Consider the following 13,468-nt stretch of genomic DNA (forward strand, 5'->3'; position numbering starts at 1 on the left):
GGAGTGACGGGTGAAATAAAAGAAATCTACCTATTGAAGCAAAAGTGCATCACAGTGCAAAGTAATGTGATTATAAAAGACACTTTCCATCTTGGCTGGAGAACAAAGCAGCTGTTAGTTAATTTATTTCCTCATGTTTCTCACTGAAGCTTCAACTCTTCACCTCCTCTAAATGGAGACCTTTTTTGAATCTAATTTTGGCAGACAGGTTGAATTGCTTGCGTCTCAATCAGTAGTGATTGGACGCTCCATATCCTGCAGTTCCACTTAAGTGATTAAAGTTGATAAAAACAGGTGTTGTTTTTGCATAAAAGCTTGCTTAATGCTGCTTTAAACTATATTCCGTGGCTACCTTGCTACCATGTTTCTGGGAACACTCGTGTTTATTCTTGCTTTATTCATCCCTGTAATTTTGACCCCCCCCCCTCCACAAATTGACTCAATCTGTACATGCACTTACCCTGTCAGAATGAAAGAAAGTGTGCACCCTCAGTAGCAGCAACAGGGGACGGACTCACTGAATAATTGAGTCCATAGAGATTGAAGGACATCTCGAACTTCCACTCTGAAAAGACGAATGAAGCTATTTTTGTGGCGGGGACACTTACTTACAAGGTACACAAACTTCCCTAGAACACAGACGCACACTTGCTTGACTCCATCCATCTATCCATCTATGCATAATGTGTAAATACACACACCTGCGCACACACACATGCACATCAAAGGCTCCGACCCATTTCAGAAGAGACTCTTTTCCTTTTTGTTCAATATTCGCTGCTCATTTTTGCTTTATTGGCTGTTGATAATGTTTGTGCGTCTGTTGTGGAGTACTTGGCAACATTTCAGAGGGTACTGATACATTTTATATATCACACACATACGATGAGGCACTCTCTGAATCCACTTTATCACAATAGAATAAAGCAACAGTGTGACAAATGGCAGTTTCCATTCGCTCTATGTAGCGTTTTAGCAACTTTCAGCTTTTTGTTTTGGTCCACAACTTTCTCTGTTTTGGTTCACTCTCACCGCTCTTATTCGCGTACTTCTCCGCAGCAGCAGGCAACTGTTGTCAACAAAGAACAAGCTCTGAGTACTGCACAGTACCTGCATCTTCATCAAGTGTTCACAAACACGATGAATGCTAATGTTGCTTCTGTGAGTGCTGGATCTATAACTGTTTTCTAACAAGTTCGCTACCTCCACTTAGAAGAGCTTCGTGTAGAAGCTCAAGTATAAACCCCCATCTCGTCAAGGTCTAGTATTAGCCTATGTTTATGCAATGTGCATTGGTCGAAGAGTGCGTTTGAGCTCTGGATGTCAAATGTCCCTTTAAAGTAGCTTTTAAATGTAGCCTTGGTGCATGAGTGTGCATGTGAACGTGTGTGTGGGCCGGTCTGTGTTTTTTGTAGCTTTTTCGTGCTTGACCTTCAATGATGTGACTCATTTAGGTGCTGGGTAAAAATCCACGAGAAAAGGTTATCTGATTGCAGTGCAGAAGGTCGCTGTTCTTTGCTTCTTGCACAAAGACATTATTCAGACTGCCTCATGAGTTCATTTAGAAAAACGACATGGCATTCATTGTGTTTAATTGCATTCTCCGTTGGTTGATGAGAGACCTGTGTGGCCTGGCAGGTCCAATAATAAAACCCTTTTTTTTTCTGTTCTTGCATAACTGTCATATGTGCTCTTTTTAAAAGGGTCACACCTGTTGGAACTGGAGAGCACTCAGACGGGGCTCCTCTTGTGAAACTTACTTCTTGTGCTACGTATAACTAACATACCCGTAGGAGTTTCATAGCTTGTCTCTCTAATTTACGAACTCAAATCTAAAATAAATGTACTGCACACTTGTATAGGCATCCTTTACATTAAGTTAAGTCCTTTGCAGACATGGAAAAAGTGAAACTCCTGGCTGGTCATACGGTTTCCTTTAATGTCAATGATCCTTACGTCTTCATTTAGACATCTCATCACAGACCTGCATTTGACACTTCCCTCTTTATTAACCCTAAACTCGATCTTTCTCTAACCTTAACCTTAACCTCATTTGCTTTTCATGACATGACATATTAGGTTCAAAATGTTCAATCAAGCAGTTTCCTGTCGATGCAAATGACTTCCTGTTTACAGCTTGCAGTTTTCAGCTTCTCAAATATGGAGATTTTCTACTTTTATATCATATTAGAGTGAATATCTTTGGACATCACCTTGGATCGTTAGTTGGAACCCTAAACGTAACCCTCGTGTCGTAGCAAAGCGCAGATGTTACAGAAAACTAGAATCCAAGGTTTTGCAGAATTGTCCAATAGAGAATGAAGATATGCTGATACGGGTTTGAAGTAAGGTGTACTCTTCGAGACGCTCCCCAATAAATCCAAGCGAGAGTGAGCTGTGAAAGCAGTAAAACCCTCCAGGGAGACACAGAACGGAGCCGATAAAGTCACACTATGCAAGAGATGCCTTTACCGAGTATGGAAATAAGTAAGTAGAACAGGTGGAGCCGGGTGTTGGAGGTAGATATCAATCATCGGTGTCGGTATACTGCAAGGAGCAGGTGGAAAACGCACAGCCAGCAGCTGCAGCGTTATGTAAGCATGACACTGCCTTCATTAGCGTTCACTTGTTTGAATATGATTTTGAGAGTCAGCTGATATTGATTAGCTGATACAGCAATAACAAAGATCACTAATCGGGTTTTGTTTGTACTTCCTTCTCGCCTCTCCAGCATCTTTCCTCCTAAATCTTTCAATTCTCATTATCGCCCCTCATCACTTCCCTCGCCCTTATTAGATCCTTTTTACCTTCCACTGTTTCCTGTCGTATCTAATTACTCCTCTTTTAGCTTCTCCTCCTCCGCTTGTTTTTTCCCTCAGAATCACCGTACACAGAAATGTAGTGTTTGAAGTGAAACTCGGCGTATACATTAATTATGAGCACTTTGTGTTTGATGGGCTTTTCCCACAGCCTTGAGAAAGATCACCTGTTCAAAGACAACTGGAGAAAAGCTCGAGGTATCACAACATGTTTAAGGAGATAAACAAGGAACGCCGCATGTTGTGCATTGAAAGGACTTTAAAACCCTGCAGCCGAAGCTCCTATAGAGAGGTGCAGGCTTTAATATTGAGTTCAATAGGTCAATCTGAGACTTATAGATGCAATACTGCTGCTACGTCTCGTCCTGCCAGTGCAAAAGTAAATCGTTTGTCTTCGAGTTGGACAACACAGGTGCTGATTGCACCTCAGGCTCAGTGAAGGCACAGCCGACACTTTGCGTCATTTCTCATTTGGTGTTTCTTCATCCCTCACAAACAGCCAGGTATGCAAATCCTTTCCTTTTGTTTCTCTTAAAAGGGCTTTCTTCTTTTTGATTCTCAGGGATGAAACAGACGGAAGCAATGTTCATGAAATTAGCTCCACAAACAAACCAAAGAAATCTTTAAAATGCCACTCGTATCCGCAGGTACACAGCTTTGTTTGTTGCATGCGAAGTTCATCACCTCCCCTAAGCGGGGGCTGAATGGTCGCGTTTCTCTCCGTCACACACAAGGGGTGTCCCGGAGGCAACCTCACAGCGATGCATCCTGGGTGAGGGTGTGTATTTGGGGAGTGGATATGAGGGCTCGGAGAATAAAACCGCATGTTTAGATATCGTTCAGGACCGCGAGAACCAGCTCAGAAATGGACTCGAACGCTCCTCGTGTTTATCTTCTTCTTCTTCAGGGATTAGAAATGTAGTCCAGCGACCAATTTCCCAAGGTCTGGGAGATATAAATATTACACTTATAAATATTTATACCAACTATGCGGCATCGGTTTTGCCTGAAGAAATACATTAGTCAGTGATCTGTGCTTAAGTTTGAGATTTCCTTGACTGCAAAGCTTATTATTATTATAATAAAGTGCAAGACAGTCTTTTAGAGCTCACTGGATTCTACTTGATCAGCAATGAGTGCTTTTATGAGGGAGTTGTAACGGTGAAATATTTATGATTTTGGAAAGTTAATTAAGAAATCCAGCAGAACAGAAGAGTAACACCAGTGGTGGAAGATTAACTCAGATCCTTTAAGTTGTGACTTATTATTTGTTATTGGATAATGATGACATTCTTGTCTGCTGATAGGGTGCCTGCAGAGCTTCTGGAAGGCTTTTATTGTGAAACATCTGTGCAGGAAGTGTTGAATCAGCTCAAATAAACTAGACTTTAAACGCAATTTTTGTTCATGTCCAGCCCCGACGCCAGGTAACGAACGGAGGAATCGTCAGTAAACAAACGGATGACTCAGCGTAATTATAGATTTGAAAGTGTTGATACGAGGAGCACCTTTCATCTCCAATCCCAAAGTTTGCAATCTGACACATTCAGGCGAAAACAGAATTTCTGGCTCAGTGAGTGTGAAGATTTCAATCAAGCTCCCAGTGAACACAAAGTAATAACGATATAAAGTATTAAGTTTAGCTCCCCTCTGGGGAAACATGTTCTGGTACATGGATGTGGAAAATGTGGCCGAGCGACGTCCGTAAATTGGCGAGCCAGCAGAAGTGATAAGGCTGGTTAAGGAGGAAGTTATTTGTCCTGCCGCTGTTCAAGTCATCTAATTAATTTCAGTCAGAAGTGCTTTGCCGTCTACATCCTTTGGCTTTAATAATGGATTTCTTATTATCAGATTCTGAGAGGTGTTTGCATTCTCAAAGAGGGTTACGGGCAAACTTGTTGATTTGTACCCACGTGTGTAACGGCAAGTCAGCAGTGTGTGCCGAAGGAAAACGACATCTTCCAGGGTGTGTCATCTGCACCCTCCTCCTTTACTATAATAGTACATTGACAGTACATACAAGACATGATACATGTTTAACCATGTGAGGGTGTTCCCGCTCTTCCTGTACCTGCTGTGTAAAACTTAGTCAGGGAAATAGTTTGTCACATTTTAAATACTTTAAGACCTCAAATTAAATATGCATACCCTAAATAATGAACTTGCAACTCGCTGTCTCTGACTTTAGAGAATACACAATGCAAGTCAGCCGTGGTTATCTCGCCTACAGGTTTGCGCTCTATTGTTTTTTTGTCAATAGCGGTGAGTAATGGACTCCCTTCACACCCTTCGTTTTCTAACTTTGAAAGGGAGCCCCAGGGGAATAATGCAAGCCTCTGGTATTTAATTTCAGTCGGGTATCTCCCAACACTCGGCTTCATTGTTCTGCATAATGCCCATGAATAATGGACCTGCTTCAGTGCCTTGTCTTGTAGGTGTAGCCCCCAAAAGGACAGAAAATCCCATTCTGAGAGTTCATCTGCGGCAGGCGTAACGTGTAACACTTTATGGTTTGCTGTCTGAATTATGGGCGTGTGTCTCCTTATCATTGTCCTCCAAAGGTCACGCAGGCCGACAGTAACAATGGGGATTGGGCGACAGATGTAATACGAAGGTCAGGTCTCGTCTGTCTGCTTTTGGAAAAAGGGCAGAAAAGTCAGAGAGTGAGTGACACCGTGTCTGAAATCGTGATGTTCGGGGTGTGCGCTTCACCTGCTGTGCTTTGAACATGTGCACACTGTGATGTATCTTTAGATGAGTCACTTTGCAAACTTTTTGTTGAGAATAGTATAAAAAAAGAAACCGCCCCCGGGTAAAAAAAATCCCCCTATAATTGCACATTTTCCTCTTAAACCCAGATCAGCTCTTAGCCAAACAGGATGGTTCCCAGACAGCTCCACTTTCCCTACGTTTCATATCAGCTAAGAATCTGGAAGAACTTCCACAGAACTCTCGCTGTCTGACCTTATCATCGAAGGATCCGTCCGCCTTGTTTAAATTCTATAGAGGGCTTCCAGCTGATGTTCTGACCTTCTGTCGGCCATGTTGGAGGTCCTCAGCTGTGAATAGCTTGTCATATTTACAAACTGACTTAAGGGTATTAAAATGTGTTTAATCTCTGCGCTGTTTCAGATCGATCGTGCAGTATCTCTGACCATCACAAAACAAAGGAAGTCCATGCATAAATTAAGACGGGAAACATAAAACTCCACGTTTTCTAATTACTACATCCAATCTTCCAAACGCTTCCTCTCTTGCAATCTCAGCAGCTCATTGTTGGACTGATGCCCCCCCCCCCCCACCCCGTGGTTTTTATGTATGGGATTTTAATCCCATTGGAATTTACTTGACTATTATTATAATTTATTGTCTCAGAAATTAAATGTGGTGTCTCATAAAAACAATATGAAGACGCTGATAAACATGGTTTTGCAGACCTTGTATATATATTTATATATATATTTATATACATAAGTATACACACATATGAATATATAGTCGACGGTAAAGATCACTTTATGTTGCTGGGTTCAGTTCAGCCGTTATTTAGACGCGAGTCTCTGAGAGTCTCAGAGAGCAGGGGTTACATTAGTAACTCTCACAAAACCTTTTTATATTTTCACATTAACATCTTCCAAGGTTGCTGGATTAGGAAAATTTGCTAATCTTTGATCCTGTGAATGCAAATAAAATGTATTCCAATCCACTTTTCCAAGGATTCAACATATAAAAAAGAAAAGGAAACACGATGCAGGCCTTTAACTTGTTTCACCTTCTAACTTCTGATTCATCGTCCAACAACTTGTCACACTTACAAGAGGCGTCGCTGCCGAAGTGAAAAGTAAACACTTTGAGATGGTGTAATAGAATTTCCATATCAAAAGCATAATGTGCATCTGAGTGTTTCCACTGAGTGCTGCGCTGCTTTCGTATTTCCTTTGATGTGGACACATTTTGGACACATTTGTGTTCAAACAAACACATTATCAGCTGCTCCAGAAGGACACGCACACTTCATCTCTCTCCGTCGCCACGCTAAAGGGTTTTCAGATCAGTATATTGAGTCTACTTTTCTCTCCCCAGGAGTACCAGATTGATATCATCTTCGCCCAGACCTGGGTGGACACCCGTCTGCGGTTTAACAGCAGCAGCAGCATGCGGCTAACCCTCAACAGGTACGCTGGATTTACAGCTTTATTTCAAATGTCCATACATGTCAGCTGTGTGGCTGCAGCATCGACGCCTGCTGGTACTCTTACATCTTACTATGTTTGTGCTGTGACTCTTGTGTTTCAACATATTCATGTAAATATCTCATTTGGAAACGATATTCTTCTCTCTCGCGAAGAGGCCTGTAATTAATGGAACAAATTGATTGATGTGCTTTGTTTTCCCCGTGTCGCCCGGGTATTTTATTATCCTCTTACTGGGGAGTGGAGCTCAGAACATCTCAAGGAATTCAACAGCAATCATTTCTCACCCCCCCCTCTCCCCCTCTCTCTCTCTCTGCCTCTTCTTCAACCAGCAATATGGTCGGCTTGATCTGGCTGCCCGACACCATCTTCAGAAATTCCAAAAACGCCGACTCTCACTGGATAACGACACCCAATCAGCTGCTCCGCATCTGGAACAATGGAAAAGTACTCTACACGCTGAGGTAAAAGACATGAAAGCACACCGTACAGTAGGATACAAGAAACAACTGTGAGGAGATCCGTACAAAGAAGCGAACACAGAGAATCAAAGGCAGGAAGAACACCTGCAGTAACAATCCTTTTGTAATGCACATAATTGCCTGTTTGTTTGTTTTTCACCTTAAAGTGACAGTTCACCCCAAAATCCTTATTTCATATCTCCACGGCCGTTACCTTCAACACTCGGCAACTCACAGCAGAACAATTTGGCTTTATTAATAGCACAATTTGAAGCTTTGATTTCACTTTATAGCTTCTTCCTTTCTTGGGAGTTACTAAAACTACAACATCCAAATTTGGGCAAAAGGAAAGAAGCCTGAGTGTTGCAATGTGCGAACTTGTCGCACTCATTAAAAGGCAATTATTGGTGCATTTTGCATTAATTAATTCAAACTGCAGTCATTTAAATTCATGTCTGTTGCAGTAGTGACTCAAAACTTATGTTTGAATGCACAAAAGCACCCACCTCACTGTCCTTAAAGCCCCTGAAAACATGGCTTCAAATCCTAAAGAGTAACTTTACACGCATTGTGTTAGAAGGCCACTTGATAGAGAATTATAATATCTTATTTTTAGCTATAAAGCATGCGTTACCTGAGCAACATGTCAACATGTCATGTGCTCCTGCTCATTTAGTTCTGCTCTCTGACAGCTTCTCAGTGGAGGAGAAATGACACACGGGGACGGGGTCGCGCGTGCACGGCCTCATGACAAAATAACCCTCACCGCGTCTGCAGAAAAAAGCACTCAGGATTCGAGAGGACGGGTTCTTTTTGAATTTGAGTGGCATCTGGGTTTATGAACCCTCAAGCTCTGACATGAGCTTTTTCTGTCTTGAGGATCCAATTTCACCTGCGTATCCAGGACTTCAAACGAGACCTCGGCCAAACAGCAAACACCACCATGAGTGTTTGTCTTCAAGCCCTTGGAGGAACCATGCACAGCTCCTGCTGCTCCCGCAGAGCTCCCATCCTGTCCCGTAGAGTCGATCCATCAAATTAAGATTGTACCAAAACAACCATAACGGCTTAAAATACAACTCATAAATGTTGGGGGGTGATTTGATCATCATGAACTTTAAAGCTCCACTAATAAAACACTAATTTCTTGTTCATTAGGTGACGATCACACATAAATAAAATGGTCACTTACTTACGTGTTGCTTATACTCATGCAAAGATATGCAACAACACACATATCTATTTTTGTATATAACTAGCTAAACATAACCTTTACCAGACAAAAACAAACACTTTTCCCCCCAGAAGTTTTCTTTTGTTACAGCCAATCAGCAGCTGAGTCTCGATGCTGCTGGAGCTCCTAAAGACGTCAACATGTTGACTCCTAAAAATACACAAATGGGGAAACATATTCTCTAGAAATTCCTCCTCACGGCCACAAACTTCCCACTAAATGTTTGGCTTTTAATAGCTAATTTTCCTCCTAATGTGTGTCTCGTGATGAATTTGAAAAATATTGTTTCATTAAAAGGATATTAAGTCTTAAAGAGGCGTGTGGTCGGGGGCGTATTTACGTTGAGTGATGCATCCCTCACACTCGCGTCAGTCAGCAGTGTTTGCTCTCCTCACCTCAGCATGTACTCTTTATGGCTCCTGACAAGGATGGAAGTGTGTGCAGCCTTTTTTTAAATAAAGACTCCTGCAGAGGGTTACATAATGCTTTACAGGGTATTTGCGGATGTTGTGGCCAACGGAGACACAGACTCATCTCAAGAATGGCTGGAAAGAGACAAGTATTAAACATATTGCTGGTAGCAGGTTAAAAGTAGAGCCCAGATTTAAATGCCATACCAAGGACCCATTTACAATGAACCTTTACCAAAATGGAGAAGAGAACAGCACGTTATCATAGCAGTTGCTACTTAACACTCCGGAGGCCAGATGTGTTGGGGAAAGCGAAAATATGGAAAAGAGAAAGTAGAATATATAAAATAAAGAGAGAGATATAGAGAAGAGAGAGAGGAGATAGAGAGAGATAGAGAGAGAAGAGAAGAGAGAGATAAGAGGTAGAGAAGAGAAATAGTAGAGATAGAGAGATAATAGTATAGGAGAGAGAGATAGAGAAAATAGAGAGAGAAATAAGAGAGGGAAGAGAGAAGGGAGAGAGGAGGAGAGAAAGAGGGAGAGAGAGGAGAGAGAGAGAAGGAAAGAAGGAGAGAGAGAGAAGAGAGAGAAGAGAGAGAGAGAGAGAGAGAGAGAGGAGAGAGAAAAGAGGAAAAAAATAAGACAGGATAGTAAGAATATAGAGATAAATAATATATATATATTATATATCTCTCTCTCCTCTTTCCTCTTCCTCTTCTCTCTCCTCTCTCCTCTCTCTCTCTTCCTTCTCCTCTCTCTATCTTCTCTTCTAAAAATCTCTCTCTCTCCTTCTATTCCCATATCTCTCTTAATCTCTCTATTATCTTCTATATTATATATAAATAAAATATATATAGATTATAATATATATATATACATCTCATCTGCACTTCACATACAAACGAGACGGGCGAAGCAGCTGCTGTGAATGAGGCTCCTCTTTTGTGCTCGAAAAGTCAGCTAATGAGAAACTGCACCGGGAACAATGGCGCAACTACACTGAACATTTTTATGAGGGTGTCATTTTTACAGCCATTATCCTATCCAGTGAAAATTAATTTGAGGATTATATATATGAAGTAACTCACAGAGAATATAAATTAAGTCAGTTTTTATATTTTGCATGTAATACTAATCCCCTGTGTCTTTGTGAGCCGCGATGCTTTTCCCAAAACATCTGCTGTGTTGACTTGTCCAGTGATCTTAGCTAAGTACTCCTGTTTTAGACGCTTATATCCTTCCGGGGTCTGACCTATAAGTTAATGCCGTCTTCGCCAAAAACATGTCTGGAGCGGATGATTAAACAGTTCTGTCATTTTGAGGGATTTCACACATCAACCAAGCAACCAACTGTGATCCTGCACCATCTGGTTGGAAGACGCCGCCTCAGAAAAGTGCATTATGTGATGAAGCAACGATGAATACTGTGCATTCATACCATGTGCTTCATGGACCGAGGAATAAGGAGCTGACGTGTTTTTGGCGCCTCGAACGTCTTTGTCTAAGTATGTCTCTCTCTCTCCGTGTTTCTCTGCATTTTCAGGATGACCATCAACGCAGAATGCCAGCTGCAACTCCATAACTTCCCAATGGATGAGCATTCCTGTCCTCTTGTCTTCTCCAGCTGTGAGTATTGGCAAGAGCGTAACGCATGGACACACACAAATGCACAAATATGCACATATTCGTGCATAGCAGTGGCTATACATGCAACACCTGCTGGAGTAAAGATTTCAAAGCAGAAGTGGACGCTAAAAGAAATCCAGATAGCGTCGACAGAATTGCTTTTTGCAATACGAGGTGGAAATGATGGTACAATGTAGTGCTAATAAGAGTAAAACGACACTGAACTGCTCACCCATCTCAACTGCACACGTGTCTTTGTACAAGGTCCTAAGTTGAAGGGTCCCAGTTTCAGTCTTTGATCGGGGATCAGCTGCATCTATGGCTCAGCAGCAGCATTAGAAAGCATCCAGGGATGTCTAGCTAAGACAAGTGAAGAGGGAGTTGCAATAGTCTAGACGGGATGAAATCAAAAGCGAGAATAATCATCTCCATCTCAGCTTGAGGCCTAATAGGCTTACACTGAGCTATATCTCTCAGCTGGAAAAACTGGAACGAATAAAACCTGTCCCTCGCTGGTCCAGAGTCAGTGTCAGGCCACGAGTGACGTCTGAGTCTCTAACTGAAGGTTCAGGATGAAGAGAAGGAACCCAGGGACCGGCCGGGGCGTAAATAAAGACCATTAGATACTTATTAAAACATGTTGAGTTTGTTTTTCTTCTTCAACAATGGTGGAAATGATGCTGCAGCATAGCTGGATACAAACAGGAATCAATAGAGGTACCATTATACTGAATCAAGACAACAAAGAGACAAACAATCAGCTAAACTGGAGCACAAATAAGCAAGAACTGGGTTTGTTAGCGTTCCTATTCATTTCATACATACTGTACATCTCAGACACTTTAAGTATTCATGTACAAAAAGACCATTTTCAATTACAACACATCTCACTTACTTTATATAATCAGAAACTGGCCACATGTCCCGGGAGAATGAATTACTTAAGCCCTAATGTGTTGGAAAGTAACAACTTAATTGCGTTAACTACGTCCATGTTTTTGCACATCTCAAGTGCTTGAGAGCCAGAATCTGCAGCATGATGACTGCACCAGCACCAGCTTTCTGCTGCCGTGAAATTAGAGTCCCTCAAAGCGTTTATCGTCCCATTAACCAGTGCCTTATTCAGTTACCCATCACCTAAAAAGCATCGAAATCACATTTGATTTAGTACGACGGGTCGTTCTGCTGGACCAGACACCCTCCAGCGCTACATGTGCTTTAATTGAGGTAATAATCAATACCTAATGCGCTTACACAAAACTTCCTCTTCATCCAGTTTGCATTATCAATTGACTAATTGAAGTTGATCGCCAATTGCTCGAATATATTTCGATTAAAAATTAAATAAATGCACGGCCTGGAGATGTTCCTAAAAAGACATTCAGAGTGTCCAGTGTGAGTCTGACAGCGGCGTCTTGATAATAAAGAAGAAAGGACAAAAACGTGCAGAACATCTGCTCTTTTAAAACGTCCAGATTGTTTAACTTTGTATCTATGACCCTGTTTTATTTCTGGAGACGGCGGCACGGACATCTTGCACACATGAGTCAACTCTTTTGGAAAACGCAAAGCCCGCTCTGCAGATTCTCATCGAGAACATATCGCAGCACAATGTTCCTTTCGATGCCGCAGCAGAGCGTGTTAAGCGTTGCGACAGGTCAGGCTGTTTTGCATTGATATGTTGCCGGCCTACAAATGGCACGTCCCATGATGAAGAAGCTTCACACGAAAGCCCTCGCTTTCCTCCACTGTCCAAACACATAATCCTTTCTCACACGCTGCCGTCGACCTCTCTCGCCACTCGACATGTTTGTGTATTTAGAGCTGAAGCGACAAGTCGATCAACAGAAGGATTATATTATGTATCGCATCAATAATTAGCCTCCACATTAGCAATCAATTGTATCCCTGCAACGTCTTCTTCTTTATTCCCTGTGCAATTCGTCAGGAAAAAGTTCCCTGAATGAAAAGCTTTAACTATGATTACAAGGACTCACGCAGTTATGCACACCACAGCCACAATCACGTCCTGCAGAACCCCCTCTGTGGAGCTATATTAGTCGGATATGTACATTCTTACTGCACATACCATTATGTATGAGTAATGATACATCTGTCACAAGCTGCTGCCCATGATTTTAGCCAAGAGGGTAATTGAAGTAAAGTATTTGACATTTTCAGCACATTTCTCTTCATTTCTTAAAAGTCAGAGAATTACTAAAGTCAAAAGGATTCGTTCTCCTTGGAACATGAATGTCTGCACGTAGTTTTACCGCAAACCTTCCTGTCGTACAGATTTCTCAGCGAGCATGCGTAAGAAATGTTAAATGCAAGTAGCGTGTGTGTGTGAAGAGGTTTTAATCATATAAAAAGGCTAAAACCATTCAGATGTGTGGAGAAGGCTGTCGTTCAAACGTCAAAATGTCTGTGAGACGGGATCACTTCCCCGTACATTAAACACCGTCACCAGCAGATCTGTCACTCGTGTCCAAAAACAGCTGATGACCACGATCATAACTGCCACATGTCACTGACATCCTGTCACAGTACTTCTCGAATGGTCAATCATGAGCAGTTTTTACTCAGATTTTATGCTCTCCACGACTTTCAATTTTGAAAACGTCATCCAAAAATGGCCTGGTGTGAAACTGTTGGGTGTCAGTGGAAAGAACAAGGGGAAGAATTTGTAAATGCTCACAGTTTAAACGTATTCCCAAAGCGGCTG

The 13,468-nt window shown here is 41.8% G+C and overlaps 2 protein-coding genes across 3 annotated transcripts in view; one reads left to right on the forward strand and one right to left on the reverse strand.

Annotated features, from left to right (window-relative positions):
• LOC115017994 (gamma-aminobutyric acid receptor subunit gamma-3-like) overlaps positions 1-13,468 on the forward strand; it is a 64,908-nt gene that overhangs the window by 26,717 nt on the left and 24,723 nt on the right. Inside the window, exons 4-6 of the mRNA XM_029446785.1 lie at positions 6,903-6,994; positions 7,345-7,476; positions 10,661-10,743. Of these exons, the coding sequence (XP_029302645.1) occupies positions 6,903-6,994; positions 7,345-7,476; positions 10,661-10,743 (307 nt within the window). The remainder of the gene's footprint in view (positions 1-6,902; positions 6,995-7,344; positions 7,477-10,660; positions 10,744-13,468) is intronic.
• cfap221 (cilia and flagella associated protein 221) overlaps positions 1-13,468 on the reverse strand; it is a 103,129-nt gene that overhangs the window by 13,297 nt on the left and 76,364 nt on the right. Inside the window, exon 25 of one of the 2 annotated variants that reach the window (XR_003833301.1) lies at positions 13,309-13,391. The exons of the other annotated variant lie outside the window; for it this stretch is intronic. The gene's annotated coding sequence lies outside the window, so the exon portion shown is untranslated. Of the gene's footprint in view, positions 1-13,308; positions 13,392-13,468 lie in introns of those variants that run through there. 2 annotated transcript variants of the gene reach the window in all.

Source organism: Cottoperca gobio, chromosome 2 (assembly GCF_900634415.1).
Source record: "Cottoperca gobio chromosome 2, fCotGob3.1, whole genome shotgun sequence".
NCBI classification, from domain to species: domain Eukaryota; kingdom Metazoa; phylum Chordata; class Actinopteri; order Perciformes; family Bovichtidae; genus Cottoperca; species Cottoperca gobio.